The 26,309-nt window shown below is 34.5% G+C and overlaps 1 protein-coding gene across 5 annotated transcripts in view; it reads left to right on the forward strand.

The window, feature by feature from the left end:
* IPO11 (importin 11) overlaps positions 1-26,309 on the forward strand; it is a 203,759-nt gene that overhangs the window by 98,956 nt on the left and 78,494 nt on the right. For all 5 annotated transcript variants that reach the window (XM_053223347.1, XM_027041178.2, XM_053223350.1 and 2 more), the window contains 3 exons: positions 7,985-8,061; positions 15,617-15,696; positions 16,069-16,149. In XM_053223347.1, coding sequence (XP_053079322.1) covers positions 7,985-8,061; positions 15,617-15,696; positions 16,069-16,149 — 238 coding nt within the window. The remainder of the gene's footprint in view (positions 1-7,984; positions 8,062-15,616; positions 15,697-16,068; positions 16,150-26,309) is intronic.

Genomic DNA, 26,309 nt, shown 5'->3' on the forward strand with positions numbered 1-26,309 from the left:
TGACAGCAAATTTCTGCAGGTCAATTATAATACAGGAAAGGCTCCAGCGTTGTCATATATAAACTGACTATTGGAATTAAAAAAGAAAATCACAGAAATTAAGCATGGAAAAAATGAACATTTCTGGTTTCCTTTTTTCTTCCTTCTCTCCTTCCTTTCCTTCCTGCCTTCTCTTAGATGTTTAGGAATGAACATTTTTTTTTATTTTTTAGAAACTGTCTTTGGTGCAAATTACAAATTAATGATCTGTAGCAGAATACTCCATGAATGATTTTAAAATGTTAGGTAGATACTCGATTTACAAGTAAACTTTCTCATATTTTCTAGGTTGTGTTGTTGGAACCTAAATGACTTTGGGTGGTTTTATTGTAAATTAGCATGTGTTGAAAATATATATTCATGTATTTTTGTTTGTACAGGATGGATTACTCGAGATCAGATGTTGGTAAATTTTTTCTGTAAAGGGGCAGATAGTAGATATTTTAGGCTTTCCAGGCTGTGTGATCTCTTGACTATTGACCTCTGCTGTTTTAGCACGAGAGTGGTCACAGACAATATGTAAAATGGTTGTGTTGCAGTAAAACATCATTTATAGAAATTGAGTGTGGGTTGAATTTGACCCATGAACTCTAGCTGTCCAACGCCTACTCTAGATTACAAATTAAGACACTAGTCTCTGACTAGTGTCAGACACATACTTTTCTATAAATATGTAGACAATATATGATGTTGACTATTAGAAAAATTAAAAGTATTACTTATAGTAAAGAGATAGACTCCGATACTTAACAGTATTATAGACTTAGCATATTAATGTGTTTATTAAAGGTATATAAATTTTTTAAGGATTACATGAATAGGCAGTAATAAATGTACATCGCTCTGTTGTTATCTCGTTTTCTTAGCCTTTAGTTGTATGTAAACAAAATGAAATTGTTAGAATACCTTTTTTCTTTCTTTTCTCTCTCTCTCTCTTTTTGTTTTTGTTTTTTAGCTCAAATGCTTAATAGCTTAGATTCTTTAAATTAAACTAGAGTATACTGAGTTAGAACTCATTTTTAGAATCAGATATAGGTGCCAGTCCCAATTATGCCACTGCATGAGGTATGTAATCATCATCTGTGAGCCTCACTTTCTTAATCTGTAAAATTAGGAAGTATAATTCCTACCCCACATGGTTGTTAGCTCTTTGCATATGAGAGTCTGTAAAGTTGCCTAAGAAGGAAGGGCAGATGTGGAACATTCTGCTCCTAGCAGAATCCCAAGGAACTTAAGGCATTCGTGAGGTCACATGAGGGGCGCCATCAAGGGTGACAGAGTAGAGCTGTCTGTTGATAAGAGGAGGAAAACCAAGCCAAGAAAGAATATTTCCTGAAAGGGTGGTCAGCTACGTCATATGTTGCTGATTATTCTAGGTAGAATTGTACGAAAAAGTGAATTTGGCCACATGGAGATGATAGCAAGGGTTTCAGTAAAGTAGTAAGAACTGACTAGAATTGAAATTAATTACAGACTGTGAGCCTTGGCAACATTGGGAGCACTTGACAATGAAGAGGAATGTCGAAATAGGGCAGCAGTTGGCTGGTGTGGGGAATGCAGAGTCTAGAGGGATGGATGAGGCTCCAGAGAACAACATAATTGGAGGCAAGAAGGGATGCGATTTAGCATATGTAGCTGTTTGTTGGTTTTGGTTTTAAGTAACATCAGTGATACTTCATCCATTTTAACTGGAGGCAGGAAGATAGATTTTTGTATTATAGTGGGATGTGATAGGAAGGTGTTGGGTCTAATAGATTCTGTTTTCTCAAATATGAAGCATAGTCATCACTTTAATATTGGCTGAAGTGGAAGTACATAGAAGATAGAGGGATTTGTGGAGAAAAAAGATTTAAATAGTTATCTTGGAGAATGGGAATTTGAACTTACTAGGGGATAATTAGTAGTAGGAGATATTTGAGGTCCCATACACAAAGGAAAACTTTTTAGAGTGATTATGTGTTTTTTCCCCCCATGTTCCCCTCCCCCCATCCCCCTTGATGCAGCTTGCTAGAGATTTGCCAGTGTTACTAGTCTTCTCAAAGAACCACCCTTTGGCTTTCCCTTTGTTGTATTTTTGTTACCTATTTGTTAGTTTCTGGTCTTATATTTATCATTTCCTCTTTTTCTACTTAAAGTTTGTTTTTGTCATTTGACTTAATATTCTGAGATTTGGCTCAATAATTTTTGATCTTCTTTACTAATATAAACCTATTACTATAAAATATTTTTAAATAGAATTTGAACAAACCTTGCATTAATAGTTTTTTTCTTTTGTTTTGTTCTTTGTTAAAGGAAGTAGGATCAGGTAATGGATACTGGTCCACAATAAGTGTGGGCTATATGCCATTAAATGTAATATGGTCTTCATCATTAAAAACAACAACAACAACAACAACTGATGTGACTGCCTTTTGCCATCTACTCAGGAGATTAGAATCTTAAAACCTCAAAATCTCTTTTTAAAGAGCTGACTTCTGAGATAAACTTTTCTTGCTAGGGTGAATTCTACTTTTGATATGTTATACAAGTCTTTTCTATTGTTCTATGGTATTTTATCAGATTTTATTTTTTCCTGAACTCTTAAGATCTCTTGTCCATATTTTGTGATACTGTCTGATTTCACATCAGTGCCATGTGTGTTTTACCAATTCACTATTTTAAAAAATGTGTTTTTTTCCATACTGGAATGATCTCTGTGATATGGTAACTATTCTTTGGATGATTTGAAAATTGAGTAGAAAAGGGAACTGGAAATGGACTCATGGCAGTGGCTGGGAAGTTATTCACAGTTTGGTGATATTTTCAGGTTGTTTCTTAGTTGTTAGTTTGTACATACTTTAGTTTTGATTTTCCATGTCTATTAATTTTGGTACTTCCTCCCTTAAGATACTAATAAAAAAAAAACATACAAGCATGTGCTTTATCTCTGTTACTTGTAGTCTTATTTTTGATTTATCTCTTTTTAAAGTATATTTATTATCTCTTTTAAAGTACATTTATTAGTCAGGCAAATATGTAGAAGCAGCACTTTATATGCTAGTACGGATTCATAATTAAAAGGTAACTGGCAAGATAATTAAAAGGTAACCAAGAGAAACATTCTGTGCTTTGGGCCCAGTACCATAATGAGGTTCAACACATGACTTACCAACTAGAATAGAGTATGCTTCAGATATTGCATACTCTGAATGTAATGAAAATACATTGGGCAAAGCTGGTGGATGTTTCTGATAGGCTTTGTTATGAAAATGGCTACTCTCTTTGCCAATAAAAATTGGAGATGTAAAAAAAAAAGTATATTAGAGATTTTTTCTTTTTATTAATATGAAAGAACTACATGTTGCATTTTATGAGTTCTCTGTTTCTGCCCTTTGTTACTTTACTTCTGCTTCATATTTTCTACTTCCTACCCTTAACTGGGTGTATTTTTTTAAAGCTATAAAAAAATAGTTACTTCATTACCTTTTCTTAAGTGCTAAAACATTTAAAGCTATGAATTTGCCTTCCATTGTAATGGCCTATTTCCCTTAAGTCTTGTTATTTTGGTAGTAGCATTAGAGTTTTTTAATGTCTTCTTTGACGCAACCTCCTTTATCTTTTGCTGATATTAAAGTACATGATTCAGGTCTGGATTTATTGCATTGTAAATACAACCTGTCACTTGTACAATTTTTAAAAAGTTAATAAGAATTTTAATGACTCGAGGCTCTCTTTTTGTAATAGTCTCAAATGTGATGATATTAAAGATGCAGACTTTATATATATCTATTCTTTCTAATAGGTTGTATAGTTCAAATCAGTGGTTCACTTCTTAATCTTGACAGTGATTAATTAAAATATCTATTTAGTTTGTTTTGTGTCAGTGTCCCTTTTTATTTCTATTTCTTTTTATACTTGAATGCTAGAAATAAAATTATTATTTACAGCACAGAGTTTTGGTATTTTTCTATATTGTTTTAAATAATTTAACAAATAAAACACAGTATTTAAAATTTAAAATATTATCATGAAGTGTCATTTGATATATGTATGTATTGATTAATTTTTCACCTTTTAATTCTTTTGCATTTAAATTTTATTTGATACTAATATTGTTATATGGTTTATTTTGTTTAGATTTGACTTAACTTTTTTGTTTAACTTTTACATTTTAGCTTTTCTATTAGAACTTTAATTGTATCTCCTATACAGAGAAAATTTTTGTATTTTGTATTTCACTTAACCAGAGAGGCTTTGCCTCAAAAGAATTTTCATGCTCTTATATTTATTTGTTGAATTGCTATGCCTGTGTTTTTACTTCATGCTCTTTGTTTTCTGTATTTTATTTAGAGAGGTAACATTAAAATTTACATTTCTCTAGCTAAAGATGTTGGTATATACAACTTTGTCTAATTATTCATCAGCATAACTTGTCCCTTAACTTTCCATTAGTGCCTTGACTTTGTTTCTCTTTCTTTCCTTTCTAAGCATTCACTTGTTTAATCTGGAGTGGTTGCCATGTCATAGTACTTTTAAGTACTTTAAACTCTGCAAGATTTTTTTGCCTTTTTGTTTTTAAGTTTATTTATTTTGAGAGAGTATGAGAGGGGGATAGCCAGAAAGAGAGGGAGAAAGAGAGAATCCCAAGCACGCTCCACATGGGGCTGTAACCCACAAACCGTGAGATCATGACTTGAGCCAAAACCAAGAATTGTATGCTCCACCAACTGAGCCACCTAGGCGCCCCAAGATTTCTTCCTTTTTAAAATAGTACGGCTTGTATTTGGGAAGCTAGCATAGGTAGGTAGTGAGAGTGACAATGACCTGAATGCTCTTTTTACTAAGATAATGACAGTGGGAGGGAAAGAGTCACATGGAGTCTTAATTTGGGCTCAGTGACAGAGCTTCAAATGTATTCTGAGATTTAGAAGATGCCCATCAATTGTTTTCTCACTGAAATATCATGACTGGATTATGGTTTTTCTTTCGGTTTCATTTTTATTTTAAAGGGGAATAGGAAAGAATTTTAAAGATCTTTTCTTTCATTGTATTCTTGAGAAATGTAATCATGGAATCAAATCCTCTTCTTGTTGATCAAAGTATCTAAAGCTACCACTGCTTGTGTGTGTGGCCTGTACTTCATTTTGTGGGTGGCTGCTTTCTTCTATGTCCCCCTTCTTCTTCCTAATTTTGACATTTAAGATTTCTGAAATAATTCATAGATACAAAGTAATAGGGAAGTCATATTGTTTGTAATTATTTATAACTTACATAAAATGAAAATCCATTTTCTGTACCCTGGTGAAGCTGTGGGAGAGTAAGAATGTCTGTGAAGCCCATGGTGTGGGATGTTTGTTGGATTCTCCTGTTTTCATTGCAGGGATGAGCCGGTGTACCAGTATTTTTTGTTTTCATTCCTTGGTTTATTTTCTTGTGGCTTGCTGTTTTTACAATCACGTTTGTATGTGACTCTACACAATGTATCTTACCTTCATATAAATTTTACAATAGGTGTTCTAACTTATTTTTTTAGCTCTCTGTTCTAAGATTCATCCATATTGCTGAATTTAATGGTGTGAATGTAACAGTTCATTTACTCATATGCCATTTTGTCGGATGTTCAGATAATGCAACTTGAACATTTTTGTACATGAATAAGTGTGCAAATGTATGAGACCTTATTCATGAGGTCATAGGTGTGTGCACATACACATATTTCACTAGTTCAGATAATAATACTTTCCAAGTCTTGATACCAACTTCTTCCTGTCAGCAGTGTGCAAGAGTTTTCACTTTTTTATAGCTTTGCCAGTATTTATTAGGTCAGACTGAAAATACTGGTAATATGGTAGGGGTAAAATTGTACCTTGTTTTGCTTATAATTTGCGTTTGTAATTTTGGCTGTGATTTGATTACTGGTTGGGTTCAATATCTTTTTATACTTTTAATAGTCAAGTTTATTGCCAATTTTTGTATCCTCTGGATTGCTTGTTCGTTTGTTCTATATGTTTTTCTCTTCCTAACCTCTTTTGTATATTCCTTTGAATACTGTTCCCTTTTCAGTTATATATATTAGAAACAATCTTCTTCCAGCATGTGACTTAGATTTTGACAATTTTGAGACATCTTCTGACATAGAGTAATTGTTTACTTTAATGTAGTCCTATTCATCTTTTTCTGTAGTCTTTCTTAAACCTAAAGCTATAAGTATGTACTGCTAACATAAAATAAAGACTTACACTTCTCATATAAATACTGGAATTAATTTCTGTATTTCGTGTGAGGTAGAGGCCCAGTAGCTTCCCACCAATGCCTGAGTTTTCCAACCTTTCTTAACCTAGGAACCACCTCTGTCCTAAATGAGTGGGTCTGTTTCTTGTGGTATTCTTTTTATGATATTAAATACATTAGTTTTAGAGTGAGTCATAAAGCAAGCCCCCCCCCCCGCCATATGTTTTTTTTTCTTGATAAATTTCTTGTTTATTCTTGGTCATTTGCCTTCTAAATCATTTTAGAATCCACTTTCCTAATTTCTAGGGGAAAGTCTATGGAGGGTTGAAGTTTTATTGATTCTCTATAACAGTTTAGAGAGAAATGACATCATTGTGATGCTAGATTTTTATATCAGTGATTCTTAAAATAACGTCTGTTTAAATACTTTGTTTCTAAGTTTTATTTGAGAGAGAAACATTTTAAGTAGGGGAGAGAATTGACATCATTATGATGCTAGATTTTTGTATTAGTGTTTCTTATAATAACATCTGTTTAAATATTTTTATTTTGTTTTTAAGTTTTACTTTATTTGAGAGAGACAGAGACCTTGCAAGTGGGGGAGAGTCAGAGAGAGGGAGAGAGAGAATCCCAAGCAGGCTCTGAGCTGCCAGCACAGAGCCCAACAGAGGGCTCAAACTCACAAAACTGGGAGATCATGACCCCAGCTGAAAGCAAGAGTCAGACACTCAACCAACTAAGGCACCCAGGTGCCCCAACATCTATTTAAATCTTTGTTTTGAGTGTAGAAACTGAGTTCATTTTTGTATGCAGTGTATTGATATTTACAGCAGCCTTGTTGAAGTCTCTTAGTGGTTAAAATACTTTATGAATTCTTTGTGTCTCTTTTCTGTCTCTCACACCTGTTGTAAGTAAAGCCTATTTAACTTTCTCCTCTCACCCTTGTGTCTTATTAACTTAGTTGGCATATCATGTGAGGAACCATCCATATATACACTCAGTAGATGGGAAGGCAGGCAAGGTAATAGAAGAAATTGTTTGAGATGTGATTCTGTTTTTCCAGAGAATGGCTTCAACATATCATTAGGTGTGTTTTCTTTGAGTGTTGGATAGGTCCTCTCTTACCAGATTAAGGATTTACTTTCTGTTTGTAATAGGATAAGCGTTTTTATAATGAATGTTAGATTTTGAATAGGATCCCCTCCTACTCCTTACTTGCAACTATTGTGACAATCATGGTTTTTTTTCCTCCTTTAACTTCTTTGGGTGAGGGGTGAGGAGGTAAACCAAATGCACACTTCTGTGATAAACCGCAACCCATATATATTTTATTTTTTATAGATTTATTCTTTCATATTGCCCAGTGTCTTGTTGAAAGGGCACATCAGTTACATGTGAGAGAACAATATAAAAAGAACAAGACAATTTTATGTTTCCTTGACCATTCCATAATAATCATGCTTTTGCTGTATCATTAAAATTTTATTGTAAAGACATTTTGTAGTTGTAAATATTTTAATATGTAGTTACTTCCCTTACTATTTTTGCTGTGTATATAGAAAATAATAATGTGCGATGTGTACTTTTTCATTTGATATAGAAAGATAACTTTTGTAACTTGCTGTATTGTTCATTTTTCTTTCTTCCTTTAGATGGGACAATTTTTTAGTAAGTTGTATTGTTAAGAGCTTAATGGCTATAGAAAGAGATTCAGCTATTTGTTTTTTCTTCCTAGGTTAGTGACTTTGGAAAACAGCCCATGTGTTACACCGGAGTTGCTTCGCATATTTCAGAATATGTCCCCCCTTCTTGGTATGTATTAAAATGTAAACTTAATAGTGTTTTTGAATGCAGCCCTCCTTTGGGGCCTTATTGGGTGACTTTAAATTATACCTTCCATTTTACACAAGTCCCTGATACTCACAAGTTTAATAGTGTTTTAATAGTTTGTGGATTTTTTTTCCTATATAACTTTGTAAAACCATTTCTACTTTGTGAAGAGTGAATGCTAAATTTACTAAATCACTAAAAAAAGTCTTCTTGGAAATCTAATTCTGTGTTTAGTTTTAACTTTGTTAAAATTTCTGTGTTTCATAGCAGATTCTATAAAGTATTTAAAAGACAGTATTATAAAACTGCTTCTGTATACCATGGTTTCATCCAGTTTGTTTTACAAAGTGATTTTATGCTATCAGATTTACGCTATCACAAATGAGCTCTGTACATATTTTTTATTCTTTTTTTTAATTTTTAAATTTATTTTGAGAGAGAGACAGTGTGAGTTGGGGAGGGCAGAGACAGGGAGAAAGAGAATCTCAAGCAGGCTCCCAGCTTCCAGCACAGAGCCCAGTGTGGGGCTTGAACTCATGAACTGTGAGATCATGACCTGAGCTGAAACCAAGAGTTGGATGCTTAACTGACTGAGCCACCTAGGTGCTCCCATACATGTTTCTCTTTTAGCCTAAGGAAGCAACAATGTGAAGACTGCTAAATCTTCTGGCAAATCATATTTATTGTTTGTTGATGTGTTACTTATGTATAGAGATGTGACATCATGAAGCTTAGTGTTCTTTTTGTCTTTTAAAGTTTATTTTGTGAGAGAGAGAGCATGTGAGCAGGGGAGGGGCAGAATGAGAGGGAGAGAGAGAATCCTGAGCAGGCTCTGAGCTGTCTGTGCAGAGCCAGACGTGGGGCTCTAGCTCACAAACAGTGAGATCATGACCTGAGTCCAAATCAAGAGTTGGATGCTTAACTAACTGAGCACCCAGTCACCCTATCCCGAAACTTGATGTTCCTGGAGCATCACTTGTGGCACATAGGATAGGGGAACTGGACACTCTGCAAGGAATGGGGCCTTAGTTTCTTTCAGCCACCTTGGATGAGATCTAATTGTTGTTTTGTTTTTCAATATAAACATGGATTATGATGATAGTTCTCAAGGAAATAAATACTTTTCTGTTAGATATCACTACCATTCACAAGTATGTAGTATTTTACATTGAAAAAATGAATAATTGTTTATGGAGATTTTACTTCGTGAGGGATTTTATCATTGGAGATTCACATTTTTTTTCTTTCCAAGATTTCATTTAAATTCAGGTTAGTTAACATTCGGTGTAGTATTGGTTTCAGGAGTAGAATTTAGTGATTCATCACTTACATATGACATTCGGTGCTTGTCACAACTGCCGACCTTAATGCCCATCACCCATCTAGACCATCTGCCCACCCATCTCCCCTCCAGCAACCCTCAGTTTTCTGTATTTAAGAGTCTTTTAGGGTTTGCCTCTCTGTTTTTATCTTATTTTATTTTTCCTTCCCTTCCCCACATATCATCTGTATTTTTTCTTAAATTCCACATGTGAGTGAAATCATAGGATATTTGTCTTTCTCTGACTGACTGACTTCAGTTAGTATAATACAGTCGAGTTTCATCCACATCAACTCATGGAGTGATACAAGGATTGTATACGGTGCTATTTAGTCGCCTTTCTGATTCTTTTCCAGTCTGTAAAATAGTATCATTTATTTATAAAATGTAAAAATTTTTTTCCATTCATAGTATTCTTCAAGCATCTTTAATTCCTTCATTGGAACTTTGTATACACTAACTGAATATTGTCAGGAGAGGGCATTTATGGCAATATCTGAAGACTTTTTTCTGGGAACTTATTTGTAGTGAGCAGTTTTATTAGAGGCAGAAATATTATTGAGGTACAGTGATGCACTGGAAAAGTAGATAAACTTTTTGAAAGTATCAACAAATGTGGATTAAAACACTATTAAAACTGATTAGAAAACATCTCATTTGCTGGGTTGTATTAGTGGGCAGATGATATAATTAGTCCTTTGTGTTTTTTCTGAGATCTTCTGTTATCCTGGTCTTCATATAAATCTCAAATAATACCAAAATACCCATTGTTTTCCATTAAAGAGCCACTTGCCATTTATCATAAAGTGTCCTTATAAAAATGTTGAAAAAATTCCCAAAGATGAAGACTGTGCCAATAGACCACTTATTATTGCTAGTCTTGTAAGAAAAGTTGTGTCTGTCTTTAAGACACCACAGAGAAATAGAGTGGGAAATAGCCTTTCATTTCCCTTAACTCTGGCAGAGGCCTTTTAGTTCTATTCTACCTAACTTGGAGACCACATACAGTGCCATTCTGGGTAATCCACAGTTCTTTATATTTGACCGAGGAATAGAAACCTCAACTGGAGCCATTATCAACGTTGTCATGAACAGGATTCAGACAATTTTCCTTTATGGATATCTTCCTAAGTAAAAATGGCTGACTCCTGTTCATGACAAAGTGGATAGTCACAGTGATTTCACTTTACATGTGTTCTTTGACCCCAAATTCAGCATACCTGACCTTTACAGTATAGCAGGAGAAGGGTTGGTACACTGGAAAAAGAGACATAAAAGCATTGACTAACCCTACTGTGATTTTATGACAGTATTTTGAGTGTAGATTTAGGTAAACACGATGGTACAGTTTACCATAGAAAGCTTTGTAGTTGATGCATAGTCTTTCCAAATCAGTAAGGACTTCTGTGTGTTAAGAACATTCTCTGGCACATACTAAAGATTAGTTAAGTATTTTGCAATTATATGTGTTACTGTTAATATTACTGTTATTTTAAAAGAAAAGCTAACCAACCTTTTTAGGATTTGTTACTTAACTGGATCAAAAACTAGTGAAATTGTAGAGCACCTGGGTGGCTTAGGTGGTTAAGCCTCTGACTCTTGATTTCAGCTCAGATCATGATCTCACTATTGGTGAGATCAAGCCCTGCCTTGAGCTCAGTGCTAACAGCACTGAGCCTTCTTGGGATATTCTCTCTCTCTCTCTCTCTCTCTCTCTCTCTCTCTCTCTCTCTGTCTCTGTCTCTCTGTCTCTCCCTCTCCCTCTCCCTCTCCCTCTCCCTCTTTCTCTCCCTCTTTCTCTCCCTGTCTGTTGCTCTCCCCCACATGCACTCTCTGTTCCTCCCCCACAAACGCATGCCCTCTCTCTGAAAATGAGTAAACATTGTTTAAAAAAGAACTAGTGATACTAGTGATACTAGTGATCCTTGTGATACTGATATTTGATGTAAACTTTTTTAATTTTCAAAAGTTTTAAAAATTCTGTATTTTACAGATAGTAGCAGTGAATATAGATGATGTAGATGCTTTTGAATTAGTTTATTCCCTGCTTTTCTTTTTGAAAGCAAACATTATGTGTAATTTGTTTTATGTATTATGGTATGTATATTTGGTTTGGTAATATGAAGAAATCATGTTTACACGTTTAGTAACCTTGACATCAGTGTTAACTTTTTTTTTGAGTATTGTAAAACTAATTTCCACATACAGCATTTTGCGTATACATTCTTTTATATGAGGTTTAAAATTTACTTTAAAGTCCAACCAGAGTATTAATTTTAATCATTTAAGAATACAGATCAAAAGAAAACTTATCAGTGAAAACACATTCTTTTTATATCTGTGATTTTTATTTATTTAAAAAAAATTTTTTTTAACGTTTATTCATCTTTGAGAGACAGAGTGAGACAGAGCATGAGCGGGGAAGGGGCAGAGAGAGGGAGACACAGAATCCGAAGCAGGCTCCAGTCTCCGAGCTGTCAGCACAGAGCTCAATGCGGGGTTCGAACTCACAAACTGCGAGATCATGACCTGAGCCAAAGTCGGACGCTCAATTGACTGAGCCACCCAGGCGCTCCAATATCTGTGATTTTTAAAAAGTTACTTAGTCAATATGATAGCTATTACATTTTTATGAGTAGAAATAAAGCTATTGGCAGGAATTTTCTCATTTTCGTTTAAAATCCATAAAACCAACAATATTGACTATTATTAGATGTTTAAGTTAATGGTTTTTAAGATATGTTAATTAAGTGTGAATAAATCCAGGGCTAAAATTCATTTTATATCCTTTTTCCTAAATATATGTAGAATCAGAGGAATTTAAAGTAGAACCAGAGGCTATAATTAAAAGTAATTCAGATAATGTAGTTCTAAAGGCTTGTTTTTAAAATCCTTTAAATCTATTTTATAGTGTTAACTTAGTATTCTCATTATTTACAAGATACATATCTGACTGGCTCTTGTCCATGTTACCATAAATGTCAAACTAATGTTCCTTGACCCATCAAATTTTTCAGCTGGTAACTTGCTCTCTAATTTGGAAGGGACTTTTCCGTCTCTAACTTCATGATAATGTAGGTAGGCTCTATTACACATTTTAGCCCTCATATATTATCAGAACTTGAAATAAAAAGAAATTGTGATAGTCACATTTCCAAACATAAACATTAAGTATGTTTATGTTTGGTTAAATAGAGTATTATGGTTAAATAGGTTAAATATGGTTAAATAGGTATTATGGTTAAATAGAGTTTTCTACTCAATTTTTTAAACATTATTCAATAATTTGTTCTCTTTGTCCTATTACAGAGACTTTAAGAAAATAAATAAACCATAACATGAAGGTGCAGATTACAGGAGCAAAAGAATAGGGGGTAAAAAAAAGGATTTGCAGAGTATAAATTATAATTAGACTAATAGATACAAATCATACATGGATAGTACAATTAGATACTATGGGTCAGAGATTTGCCCTCTGATTTCATTCACAAGCTATGAAAGAAACACTTGACCACTTAAGTTAGGCGTTTTCAGTGTGGACACTGTTGACATTTTGGGTCAGGTCATTTTTTGCTTTGAGGTGCTGTCGTGTGCATCGTAGGAAGCTTGATTGCCTCCTTAACCTCATTCCACTAGACAGTTGTAACAACCAGAGTTTCCAGCCCTTGCCATGTATCTCCTGGGAGGGCAGTAGCCCCTGCTTGATAGCATTTGATTTAAGTTATTCACAGGGTCTGAAAGTAAATACAGGGCACCTGGGTGACTCAGTCGGTTGAGTTTCCAACTCTTGATTTCAGCTCAGGTCATAATCCCAAGGTCTTGGGATTGAGCCCTGCTTGGGATTCTCTCTCTCCATTTGCTCCTCTTTCCTGCTCAGGTGTGCTCTCTCTCTATATATATAAAAATAAAGCAAATAAAATAAATACGATCTCTTGCATGGTTGAAGTATGGCTCTTTTTTTTTATTAAAAAAAATTTTTTTAACCTTTATTTTTGAGAGTGAGGGAGGGAAAGAGCAGTGGGAGAGGGCTAGAAAGGGGGAGACAGAGGATCTGAAATCGGCTCTGACACGGTGAGCACAGAGCCTGACGCGAGGCTCGAACTGACAAACCATGAGATTGTGACCTGAGCTGAAAGCAAGAGTTGGATGCTTAACCGACTGAGCCACCCAGGCGCCTTAAAGCATAGCTCCTTTTGATATTAGACTGGACAGTAATTTTTCTTCAGAGTGTCCGTAGGAACTCATGGATATAATGAATAACATTCATTATACTTTAAACTAAATAAATTTATTAATTTTAAGTGTATTTTTAGTGTCAGTATTTAATACTTGCTGATAATAGCATGTCCTAGAAAATTCAGTCAAAGCTAACCTTGGCATGATAGAGGCATGGAAAACAGTATGAAGTGAACTAGTCACTTGAGTGTTTGCCTCTCTAGATGCACCCAGGAATAGTGTTTAAAGTGTCTGCAAGAAGAGATGGACACTGTGGTTTTGGAAATTAATCCTTCTTAAATATTGTTCCCTTCATCGTATATATTGATAAGATTTTAGACGTCAGTGATTTAGAAATTACATTCCCTGATGTGCCTGTATTGTGGCCTTTTTAAGCTCTTATTTAAGCAAGACCTTTCTGCCTTACTTGTAATCATTGCCCATCTCTTTTTCACTGTTGGTCTGCTAAACAGTGTACCCAAGTCCAGACTTGGCTTTCTCCTTGAGGAGAAAAAGACAATTTCTTGTAAGAATTATTTTATTCAGGGGTGCCTTGAGTGGTTCAGTCGCTTAAGTGTCCTACTCTAGGTTTTAGCTCAGTTCATAATCTCACCGTTTGTGAGTTCGAGCCCCATGTTGGGCTCTGTGTTGATAGCTCAGAGACAGCTTGGGGTTCTCTCTCTCCCTCTCTCTATGCCCCTCGTCTGCTCCCACGTTCTCTCTCTCAAAATAAACTTTAAAAAAAAAAACACAACAGCTTTATCCAATATAAACGCCTGCTCCTTTATCAAGAGATTTTGTCATCTTACATGAAAAATATTTAGATGATAGCTTTTATTATTTCTATGTTTTTTCATTAGTATGGTAACAATTTCATCCATCTCTGTCCCTTCCACTTTTTTCATTTTAAACTGGTCTGTTGAATCCTAAAGTATGTACTGAATGTGCCTTTAAAAGACGTTTTGAGCTGGAAGTAAGATGGTCTGATACTTTTGAAAGTACATGGGAAGTTCTCATCCAAATAGAATGTCTTCTCACTTTGCTAGGATGGGAATTAATTGAGTGCCAGAGCCTAGGCCAATATTTTGTCAGAAAAAAAATCTTTTTTAATCGTATTGTAAGTAGAATTTTGAAAATATTAGCAACAAAGAATGGCAGATGCTTAATGTAGATTTTGGGGTCATGTTTTGATCTGTATAATTATATACATAAGATCTGTAGTCTATTGTATTATACGTGTTAAGATGTAAAATAACACTATGAACATTTGATGATATACAATTTTAATAAAATAGCTTTCTACTCGAATAGCTAAAACACAATATCCTTGTGCTATTCTGGTAGTTACAGTTTTTTAAATTTATTTATTTTGAGAGAGAGAGCTTGCATGAGCAGGGTAGGGACTGAGAGCGGGGGAGAGAGAGAATCCAAGCAGCCTCCATGCCATCAGTGTGGAGCCCAATGTGGGGCTTGAACCCATTAACTGAGATCATGACCTGAACTGAAATCAAGAGTTAGATGCTTAATGGACTAAGTCACCCAGGTGCCCCTGGTAGTTACATTTTAAGAACATCTATTATGTGTAAGTTCTTACAGGGGAGGAGATTTGAAGATGATCAAGGATTGAGAATTATCTAAATGGTTTAAGTTTTTGGAGTGTAACAGGGACTCTTTCCATAAGTAGGGCACTAGCACTAGAAATGTAGTTTGAAACAAAAGGTTGGTTAATTTGGTTACATAATTCTTTTCTGAAGGGAAAAAAAAACCTGGTCCTTAATATTTTTTTCTGAATTGTTTTAACTAGTGGAGGTGTATGGGAAAGTACTCACGTATAGGTTGATGTCAGTTTTTAGATAGCTATCTATATCTTAGTAGTCTGAATAGCACTCAGAAAAGATTTGTAAAGAAGGGTATATAACTTAGTTCTAAATAAATTGTTTCATTTAAACTGATTGTGAACATTGAATTAATTTGTTCTTTTTCAAATAAATTTATTGGCAGAACTAAGTTCAGAAAACCTCAGAACCTGCTTTAAGATCATCAATGGTTATATCTTTTTATCATCAACAGAATTTTTACAGGTATGGTTTAGTAGTTTCTGCGTTGTAAAAATTTATGTAGTTATTTGATTGTTGCTCATTTGAAATCGAGGTACCTTTTACAAATTTTAAAGATCGCTCTATTACTTTAAAGAGAAAAAAACTTTGTAAGCACTGTAAGGCAGATAGGATGCAGATAAATGTATCCTTATATTTCTGTAAAAATCAGTAAAGCAGTGAACTGTATTTTTATTTTCTAAGCTTTTCCTTCTTAAGAGTTCTAATTGAAACTTTATATGCTTAGAACTTAAGTATATAATGCACAAATAGGTGATAGTTCCACATTGAATTTTTGCCTTTTTTAATACTGCAGATGTATTCATATGTATATTTTGACTTCTGATTGAATTTCAGACATATGCAGTAGGTCTATGTCAGTCCTTTTGTGAGCTGCTAAAGGAAATTACTACAGAAGGTCAAGTTCAAGTGCTCAAGGTATTGTCCTATGTTAAATGAATATTGTAATTTTTCCATCTGTATTTTGCAAAATTGGACCTTCATTTGGGTTTGGATGATTGGCAAGAAAAGTACTAGACAGTTTTTTCTTTTAAAGTTATTTAATTTCTCTGACACTTCTGAACCAGGGATCTTAAACTTGAATGTGCATACAGATCTCCTGAGGATGTTGTTAAAATGCAGATTCCACGTTTCTGACAAGGTCCCTGCTGATGGGACCCTAATCAAGGCCCATTCCTCCTCCCCCATTCTGAAACCTTACTTTGTGTAGCAAGGCTTTAAAATGTTTATGAATTGTAAACATATATTGGTAGCATGTGATATGTCTCACTGCTCCAGTTGGTTAGCCTACTTTTAGGAAGAAATTTTATTATTATAATTTAGAACTTTTAATTTGTGTTGGCTATCATAGTTACACTACTAACTTGTATAGATTGTGTATAATTTAGAATGAATATCAAATCATTGTGTTGTATACCTGAAAGTAATGTATGTTCTATGTCAGTTATACCTCAATTAAAAAAAAAACTTTAAAAATAAAATAAGTTAATCTTTATGCCTTATATCTTTCCAGGTTAAAGATCTTTATATGTTGCATATAATTGTGTATAATTAAGAACAGGCTCCGAGTTGTATATATTTATGTACTTAAGATATAACTAGTATCAAATATATATATTTATAAACACAGAGGTGTTTATAAATATAGTGAAATATATATATTTATAAACACAGAGGTGTTTATAAATATATAGTGAAATATATCTTTACATGTACACGTATGTGTGTGTATATACATAACGTTCACATGTGCTCTCTTTGTACTTCACAAGAATGTACATCCCCTTTTTATCCCCCTCATTTCTTAGCTGTGTTCTAGATCAGATATGGTCAGATATGCAAGATGGTTAGGTGAAGTGTTAATTATCATAACAAAGTATGATTTATTGTATGGAAACCATGGCATTTATTTAGGTCCTAAAAACTATATGATTTCCCCCCAGTGAAATAAAAAGTGTTTGCTCAAAGAGGTCCATTTTAAGAAAGGTACAATTGACCCTTGAATAAGTCAGAGGCTTAAGTTGGTGATGCTCTGCACATTTGAAAATCCAGGTTTAACTTCTGAATCCCCATAAACTTCTAATAAACCCTGCTGTTGACCAAACGGTTATGTAAATAATCCATTAACACGTGTGTTTTAAGTTTATCTGTATTATATACTGTATTCTTAAAGTAAGGCATAAAAAACGTTATTATGGAAATCATATGAGATAAAATGAAAAGAAATGAGAAAATGCATTTACTGTACTATACTGAAAGAATCTGCATAAAAGTGGAATTGCACACTTCAAACCCATGTTGTTCGAGAGTCAGCTGTATGTAACTAATGAAAGTAATTGTCATACTAATCCACAGTGTAAATGGGGGGGGTTACTAAGCGGGTAAATGTGCAGATGGTAAAATCCTCTGTATTAACCACTGTGATAGCTGCTATGCTTCGAATAAGAGTAATTATCAGTGTGAACTTACTGAAGCATCATAATATTTAAAGTGTTCTTCAGATATTTATTGTATACACGCACTTGTAAAACTCCAGATATCCATGTTAATATGCTTATTGATTTTACTTTCATGTTGATTGCATTTGATATCTTTGGTGATTATTCATTTATTCACCAAGTGGGTCAGCAAACTTTCTGTAAAGTACCAGATAGTAAATGTTTTAGGGTCTGTGGGCCCATAGAGTCTTTGTCTCAACTATTTGTATCTGCCATTATAGAATTGAAAGCAGTTATAAATGATATGTAATTGAATAAGTGTGGCTGTATTCCAGTAATGCTTTATTGATAGGGTTATGGTTCATGGACATAGTGTGCCAACCCTTGGTATTGGTATTTATTGCTTTCTTCTACTAGGCATAGGTGATAGGAAAACAGTTTCTGCTTTTTTTTTTTTTTAATTTTTTTTTAATGTTTATTTATTTTTGAGAGAGGGAAACAGAGTGTGAGCAGGGGATGGGCAGAGAGAGAGGGAGACACAGAACTGGAAGCAGGCTCCAGGCTCCGAGCTGTCAGCCCGGAGCCCGACGCGGGGCTCGAACTCGCAGACTGTGAGGTCATGACCTGAGCTGAAGTCAGCTGCTTAACCGACTGAGCCACCCAGGCGCCCCCAGTTTCTGCTTTTAACTCATTTTGTTGGAGGGGAGTGGCAAGTAAACAAAACGGTCCCTATTCAGTGTTATTTAATTAGTGGTTTTGCATTAGAGGTTTAGTAGGGGTTTATGGTTTCCAGATAAAACACAGTTTTTTAAATTGCAAATTATGGCAACCTAGGTTAGGATGAATTAGACAAATACCAAGTTAAATAACACAAAGAAGTGAGAAAGACTAAGAGCAGAGAAAATACTGTGATGATTGTCTATTGAAGGTGAAGATAATGGTGGTATTTAAAACATATAGTAACTATAAATTGGAAGGTATCCTATGCCATAGTACTGAGGTTTTCACTTATCAGATGATCAGACAAGGGAGGTACCGGATCATATCATTAAGGACTATATATATTTCCCAGGGCCACTATAACAAAGTACCACAGTGTGGGTGACTTACAACAATAGAAGTCAACGTATAATAGTAATTACGTTTCTCATAGGGTTCTACGTACCAGAAGTCTAAAATCAAGATGTTGGCGCGGCCAACAAAATATGGCAAAACTCTGGTTTTAATTTCATACTTATTTTCTTTCTTAGTATAGGGTTAAAGGGTGAGAATGTGAGCCACAGTTGGAAAAGAAGCATTGGGCTCTGAAGGGGTAATTATAGGAATCTGTGGCTTATAGAGACCCTGGATGCCTGAGGCCTGGTCTGCTGCTATGTGTTTTCTCAGTCCTCACTCCCACTACTTTCAAAGGATTCTCTCACCTGCAAAGATTTTAAGTAACACTGGACATGTTGTGTACAAAAATGTTCTTGCGAATTTTTAATGCATTTATGCCCTTACCAAACTGATGTAGCAGCAATATATAATTTTACTGAGAAACTTCATTTGTCTTAGGTAATCCTAGCCTCATCTTTTGCCTGGGTGATAATTTCTTCCCCAGAACTAGAAGATTTAAAAAAAAAAAAAAAAAAGTCAACACTGGGCCTTAATTCTACCTGAGGAAAAAATGACTGGCAGTATAGGAGTGAAAGAAATTTGAAAGGAAATTGCCTTCTCATTTTGATGGTATCTTTATAGATTTCTCTCTCTCTCTCTCTCTCTCTCTCTTTCTCTTTCTCTCTCGGAGTGTGTGTGTGTGTGTATCTATATTTCTCCTCTAGGAGACTAAGCTTTTCCATGGTCCTAACTTCAATAAATTATGTATTTTCTTTTCTCTGAATGCATACAGTGTAAATGTTTTGGAAGCGAGGGAATCCATAATTCTTACGTTAAGGATTGCACAGTGATTATCCCTACGTCCAGCAGAAATACCAACTAAAACATACCAACTGTACATTTGCAGTGTTATTCCCTCTTGGCCTGTGCTTTGCACATCCATCTGGAGTATATTCTGGGCCTAACTTCTCTCATTTGTTAATGTAAGGAGTTGTGCCACATGAAATTTTAATAATTCGTAACTGCATTATCTGAAGTCCTCTGTGCTAAATTTTAATGGATATATTTTAAGTGATTAAGAGGTTGTTTCTTAGTTTTAAACATCTCCCAAAAAATTTGAATTGAAATGTTTTTGCTTTTTCCTGCTTTGTCATGGTATTAATAATTTCTGAAGGACAAATTGTTCTGAACCATATGGAATGGGCATTGTGAAATTCATTTGAAAAATGATGCAGATTTTTAGGATGTGTCAGAAGGGGAACGTTGACTATTTTTAATTCTATTCTTAACGAAATAATATAATTAAAGCGCTCTGGCATGGTGGGTGAGACTACAGATTGAAGTGAAACTTGCCAGGGTTGGAATATTGGCCCTGCTCCTTCACAGCTGTGGAAGGTGAGCAGGTTACTGTGTTCCTCACTTTCCATCTTGAAAATGGGCAGGAAAACTACCTGTATTCTAGAGTTGAGAGGAGGATCACATGAGCTTACATGTGTGAAGTACTCACCACAGTGCCTACCATGTAATCAGGTAGTATAAGTGTTGGCTATTTTTACCTAATTATATAATTAAGTACTTGTCCAATATCTCCCTTCAGAGAATGTTAGGCTACCAAACTTGTAGGCCATATAATTCATTTGGTTAAGATTTTTGGCTGTAAGAAAACCAAAACAAATCAAGTTATTCCACCTCTTCTATTGAACATTTCTTCTAAATAAGTGTTTAAAGTAAAAAATACATTAGTTAAAACTTCAAAACTAAGGCTATTTACACAATGATAAAGCTTCATTTTTTATCAAGAATTATATATCTCAGGGGCGCCTGGGTGGCTCAGTCGGTTAAGCAGCCGACTTCGGCTCAGGTCATGATCTCGTGGTCCGTGAGTTAGAGCCCCGCGTCGGGCTCTGTGCTGACTGCTCAGAGCCTGGAGCCTGTTTCGGATTCTGTGTCTCCCTCTCTCTCTGACCCTCCCCCGTTCATGCTCTGTCTCTCTCTGTCTCAAAAATAAATAAACGTTAAAAAAAAAAAAAGAATTATATATCTCAGCTGGCTCTTTGAAATTAATTTTATTTAATTCTTTCTGGCTTTCCAAAATAGTAGCATAGTCTTTTAAAAATTTTTTATTGTGGAAATTACCAAATTTACTAGAAAAAATTTCTTTGCTTCTCCTTTTTCCTTTCATGTGAAAGGTGATATCACTGTTGGTTTTTTTTATTAAAAAAATTTTTTTAATGTTCATTTTTGAGAGAGAGCGCGCAAGTGGGACAAGAGCAAAGAGAGAGGGAGACACAGAATCTGAAGCAGGATCCAGGCTCTGAGCTGTCAGCACAGAGCCCGACACGGAGCCGGAACTCAGGAACTGTGAGATCATGACCTGAGCTGAAGTCGGACGCTCAGCAATTGACTGAGCCATCCGTGCGCCCCTGATAGCATTGTTTCTTAATTGTACCTAATAATATTTGATTTAGTAATTCACAAATCAGTTATCATGCAAGTGTACGTTAAAATATTTGTACCATTTAACAAAAGTTAAAGATTAAACCAGTTTCTTCGGACATATGGCGACAGGAGTTCCTTGATAGGATATGAGTACTTGAATTAAAAATTGGCCATCTCATACAACATTTAACACTATTTTTGGGTAAACATTGCTATAACTAAACCTGTGTATTTTATTTGAAATCTCAGAGGCTAGATCTTATCATTTAATTGATGATAAATACTAGGAGTTTGGCAACTATGAATAAATTATTTGTGTTTTTTAAATGAAGGAATATTTTAGGACAATGGTGCTTTTATGCCTGTACTTGAAAACTGAGAGAATTCTCAAAATTTTTGTCATTTTCCTATTCTCAGAGTTCCAGTAAAGCTATAATAATATTTAATATTAGCTCATTATTTTCATTTTTAATACCTCTAACATACTGTTTCTTAATATAGTAAGCCATATAACATTTTTAATACATTTTTGGCTAAATGTCACTGTTACACTAATTTCTGACACTATCTAGAAGTAACTGCTTTATTCTTTGAAGCAGAAAATTATAATGTTACAAAAATTGGATAGAGAGACAAGTATACCTGCTTTAGAAGCAAATGGTTAAGAGCAAAAATAGACTTTATTGTATTTTGTGACTCAGAACAAGTTATCTAGGTGAATACAATTATATTCTAAAAATACTCAAATTTGAATTACTAACCTCTCTTTAATTTGAAATTTGTCTATATGAATACATATCATTTTGAGTTTAGAAACTCTCTTGTCATGGTCTTATCAGCCAGTAATGAGTCCTGTTGCTTTCATTCACTGTAGTAAGACTTAAGATGGCACAAATATTTTTAAGGTATAATTTATTCTGTAATTATAATAATAGATCTAATATTAACGTATATACTACACATTGCTAAGCACATAACAGTCCTCACATAAACTTATGATGATAGTACTGGTTTTTTCCCCATTTTACAGATGAGAAATTAAATCACAAAGAGGTAAATACTTTGTCCAAGGTCACACACCTACTAAGTATTGGATCTGTAATATAAACATAGGCATTCTGACTTAAGGATCCATGCCTTTAACCACTGTGTTTGCAGTGTAAGCCTAAAACAAGAAAATGGTTTGAGTGGAAGATACCAGCTAAAAGCCTGCATTTTTTTTGACAGATTTAAAAAATATAGTCTGTTCCAAGTATATTCAGAAAAGGGATGGATTAAAACCAAAGTGTAGAAGTTTAATTTATAATAGCAGAATGATAAAAAATAATTAGTAATAGGTAATTAGATGATTGGAGGTACCCCAGCTTATTAAACCACATGGAAAAGTACTGTGCAGCTTAAAAAGGAATGAAGATGACCTCTGTATAATAGTGTTCGAATGATTTTGAGATGATAGGCGACGACTAGTGTCTGGAATTTTCTTGTTTCAAGAGTACAGCATACAGAGCAATGGACAAATAAACCAAATTAATAAAGGTGGTTATGGAGTGGGAAGAGGGAGAGAGGGTAAAAGGTAGATCTTTCAGGTTGTATGCCTGTTGTTTGCTTTAGGTTTTGGAGTCAAATAGATGCTTTACAGGATTTAAAATAATAAAGCAGAAGTAGTTCCTAAAGATCGAAAACAGGTAAAACATTTGCATCTATTATTATGTTGGTGCCATAGCCATCTGAGAAGAATATTTCAAGTAACTTTAGTACATAGTATTTTACATGTGTATCCCTGGTGGGATACAATATTAGACCAGAAAGAAACACTCGGAAATTATAAATTGCGTTCAACAGTGTTATTGTCATTAGTAATTATTAGTATGGTTATTTTGAAACTTGTAGGTATATATGTAGAATCTTGTATTTATTAGTAAGAAACAAGTTAATGTTATTACAATCTGAGATTTTTCACTGTAAGAGAAAGATGGAAATACAAAATCAAAGAATTTATGTCAAACGCTGTAATGTTAGCTGGAGTTGGTGAATTTATGGTGTATACTTTTTGGGAAGAGAAAACAGATTTCTTAAAGCTGTCTAAGGGAAAGACTAGAAGCAGTGTTAATCCAGTGGCATAGATTGTGGCATAGAATCCTAGAACATAGATTGTGGCCTGTAAATGTTGTTTCCTGCTGGTTGGCTCCAGAGTTGAGACAAGAGATACTCAAGATAAAATGGAGAGATCTCTTTGTGTCAGAAGGAAGAGAAGGTGGGAGTCTATGAAAAGGATACAGGAATCAATTTGAAGGAGCTCCTACTTGGCTAATGATGGGACAGTTTGAGCATCAGAATAAAACTGCACTGATTAAAACACATCACACAAGCTAGAATTCCTGAGAACATAATGATTCCCCTCCTAAGAACATAATGATTCCCCTCCTAAGAAGAGTAAGTTATGATTTAAATTCTATTAATATCTGTATATTACCTTATTTTAAAGTATCTTTGATTACTTTAGTTGTCTTTAGAGTTATTTTCTTCTGTTTGGCCATCCGTGTGTACCTGCATTTCACTTGATATATACAGAATTGTTTATTACCTCTGAAATCATTAGATGGATTTTTCAAATTTTTTTTAGAATGGAAGGCAGTGCTGCTGATCAAAATGTTCGGAAGGATTTTGATCCTAGGTTTATAGAGGTGCCTTCTTCAGTGGAAATAGTCATAATTTTAGCTCTGTGGCTTTTAAGTCAAAACTGCTTTATCTTACTTGGAAAGTGGACTGTGAAATGTCATGTGTGGAAGTTAAAAAGGACCGTTCCATGGATTTTCACTTCTGAGGTTCATCATGTCCACAATAAAACCTCATTATTATTAGCAGGACCACAATTGTACCATTGGTCAAACATGAAAACTAGGGTTAATTCCAGACTTTTTCACCTTTGGTTAACTGTTCAATTGGTTTTCTAAATCTTATCAGTTCTGTTTTTTAAATTTTCTCTTGATTCTGTTTCACAATCCCTGCTCCAAGTCTCATAATAGCATTTTGGTACATAATTTTTCAGAAACAACCTCATCTTCCATAGCTATGGTTCCTAACCTTTTTGAATACAAAGATTCCATTTTAGTCCTGAAATATTTGTGGGTCCTTTATACAATAGTAACTGTCTTTATATATAAAGAAAACGCATACTGACGGCTGGTTTGTAGTGAATGATAGATTTAAGTGAATTTATACTTTGAAAATCATAACGATCTAAATGTGTGATGATTACTCCTTTTCTGCACACGCTTCTATAATCTTTGGAGTTAATAATTTTTTTGGTGTAATTTTTTATATGCACTACTTTCTTTGCCAGTAGTTTCTGCTCAATACATTCAGATGCTTTGACCCATCAGGTATTTTATTACTTTAATTTTCTTGATGAAGTCTCTTCCAGAGCTATCCTCACTCCCCGGCCTTCCTCTTCTGCCCCAGGCTTGTAGCTGATTCTTGTTCCCGGTATCCCGAAATTTTACAATGATGTGCCTTGATGTCAGTTGATTTTAATTCATTGTACTAGGCACTACTGGGGTCTCCTAGTCTGGAAACTCTTTTAGAGCCTTTCAAGATAATACACTATCTTCCCTGGGGAGAGAGATGGTCAGTTGTCCAGATGTGCAGATTTGGGAATATTGGGCAATCTGTTCCATAAATAGACTTTCAGTCAGTCTTAGTTTTAGCTTTTTCTATACTCTGTTTTCCAAAGGAGATTCTGCTAATTTCTGTGGGTTTTGATGAGAGGTAGCAAGAAGATAGATGGTGTAAATTAAGTTGCTTCTCCACTCTGTCCATTGCAACCTTAGGTTTTTAGCTCTTTGTGACCTGATAAGTCACTTACTTTTTTAATTTCTTCTTTGTGTCTTCCAGTGTTCATCTCTCATCCTGTGGTCCTTTTACAATTATGCCCCCTCCCTTTAAAATCCTTGTACTGTAATTATAGCAGAGTATCAGGAGGGAATGAAGTTAAATGTTTGTCTAACATCAGCAAATGATTTTTTTTCCATTCATAGCTAAAGTAGAGACTTGGTGGTAGCATCTACCTCTGAGATTCTCTCAGTTTACTAGTTTATCTACATATTTCCCCATCTTATTCCAAATCTCTCTCTCTTTTTTAAAAAACACTTTATTGTGGTTAGATTGAATTATCTTCAGAATTTCATCTCTGGTTGCTTTTAATCAGGAGCTGTGATATCTTTTATCCTATATTTCTTAGTAGATAGAATATTGCTTGGCCCACAGAGTTTTTGTATTTTTAAACTTTTCTTTGGACATTCCCTTTACTTCTTGCTCAAAATTAGAGCATCCATGGGTATTATTTGCTTATCCTGACAATGTTTCAAAGTGCATGGAGATATATTTGATTGTGATCGTGTTTGGAGTATGCTCTTGGCAGATAATGAACAGAAACCAGAGATGCTAAAAGCCCCTCAATGCATGGAGTAGTCCTGAACAGTAAATCCTTATCCCACTCAGAATGTCAGTCATCACGCTTGAGAAATAATGCTACAAGTTTTAAGGGCAGCTTGGCTCTGCCTTGAGTCTAGTACCTGCCCACAAACCTCTTAAATGGTGTCTGGTTTCATTCTTACCTCTCCAGCAGTGGTGCTATAAGCATGGGAAATTCCTTCTTGGTCCTCATTGCTGCTTCCTGACTATTGCCCTTCTTGCTCCCTAAAAAATATAACAAAAATAAACAAACAAAAAATCTCACTCTACTTTGAATTTCATGCTACCTATCTTTGTTATAGAGGGAACCCATTTCACTCACACTTCAAAATTTTCACCTGCAACAATCAGTGTTGATGATTGGTAACTTACATAATTATATTATAAATGAAATAAGATTATTTCTCACTTAATAAATATACAGTATGTATGCAACAAGCCTTTTTTGTCTAATTTATTGATAAACTTGGAAGGTGGATTCACCTTTGGAGAGTGAGTATAGTTTTTATTAACTTCCCTTTCCTCGCTTAAAAGCCAATACTTTTAAAAATAATTAACATACATTATTTAGGTATGTAATATAATGATCTAGTAGTTCTGCACATGACTCCGTTCTCAGCATGAAAAGTGTAC

The sequence above is a fragment of the Acinonyx jubatus genome, chromosome A1 (assembly GCF_027475565.1).
Source record: "Acinonyx jubatus isolate Ajub_Pintada_27869175 chromosome A1, VMU_Ajub_asm_v1.0, whole genome shotgun sequence".
NCBI classification, from domain to species: Eukaryota; Metazoa; Chordata; class Mammalia; order Carnivora; family Felidae; genus Acinonyx; species Acinonyx jubatus.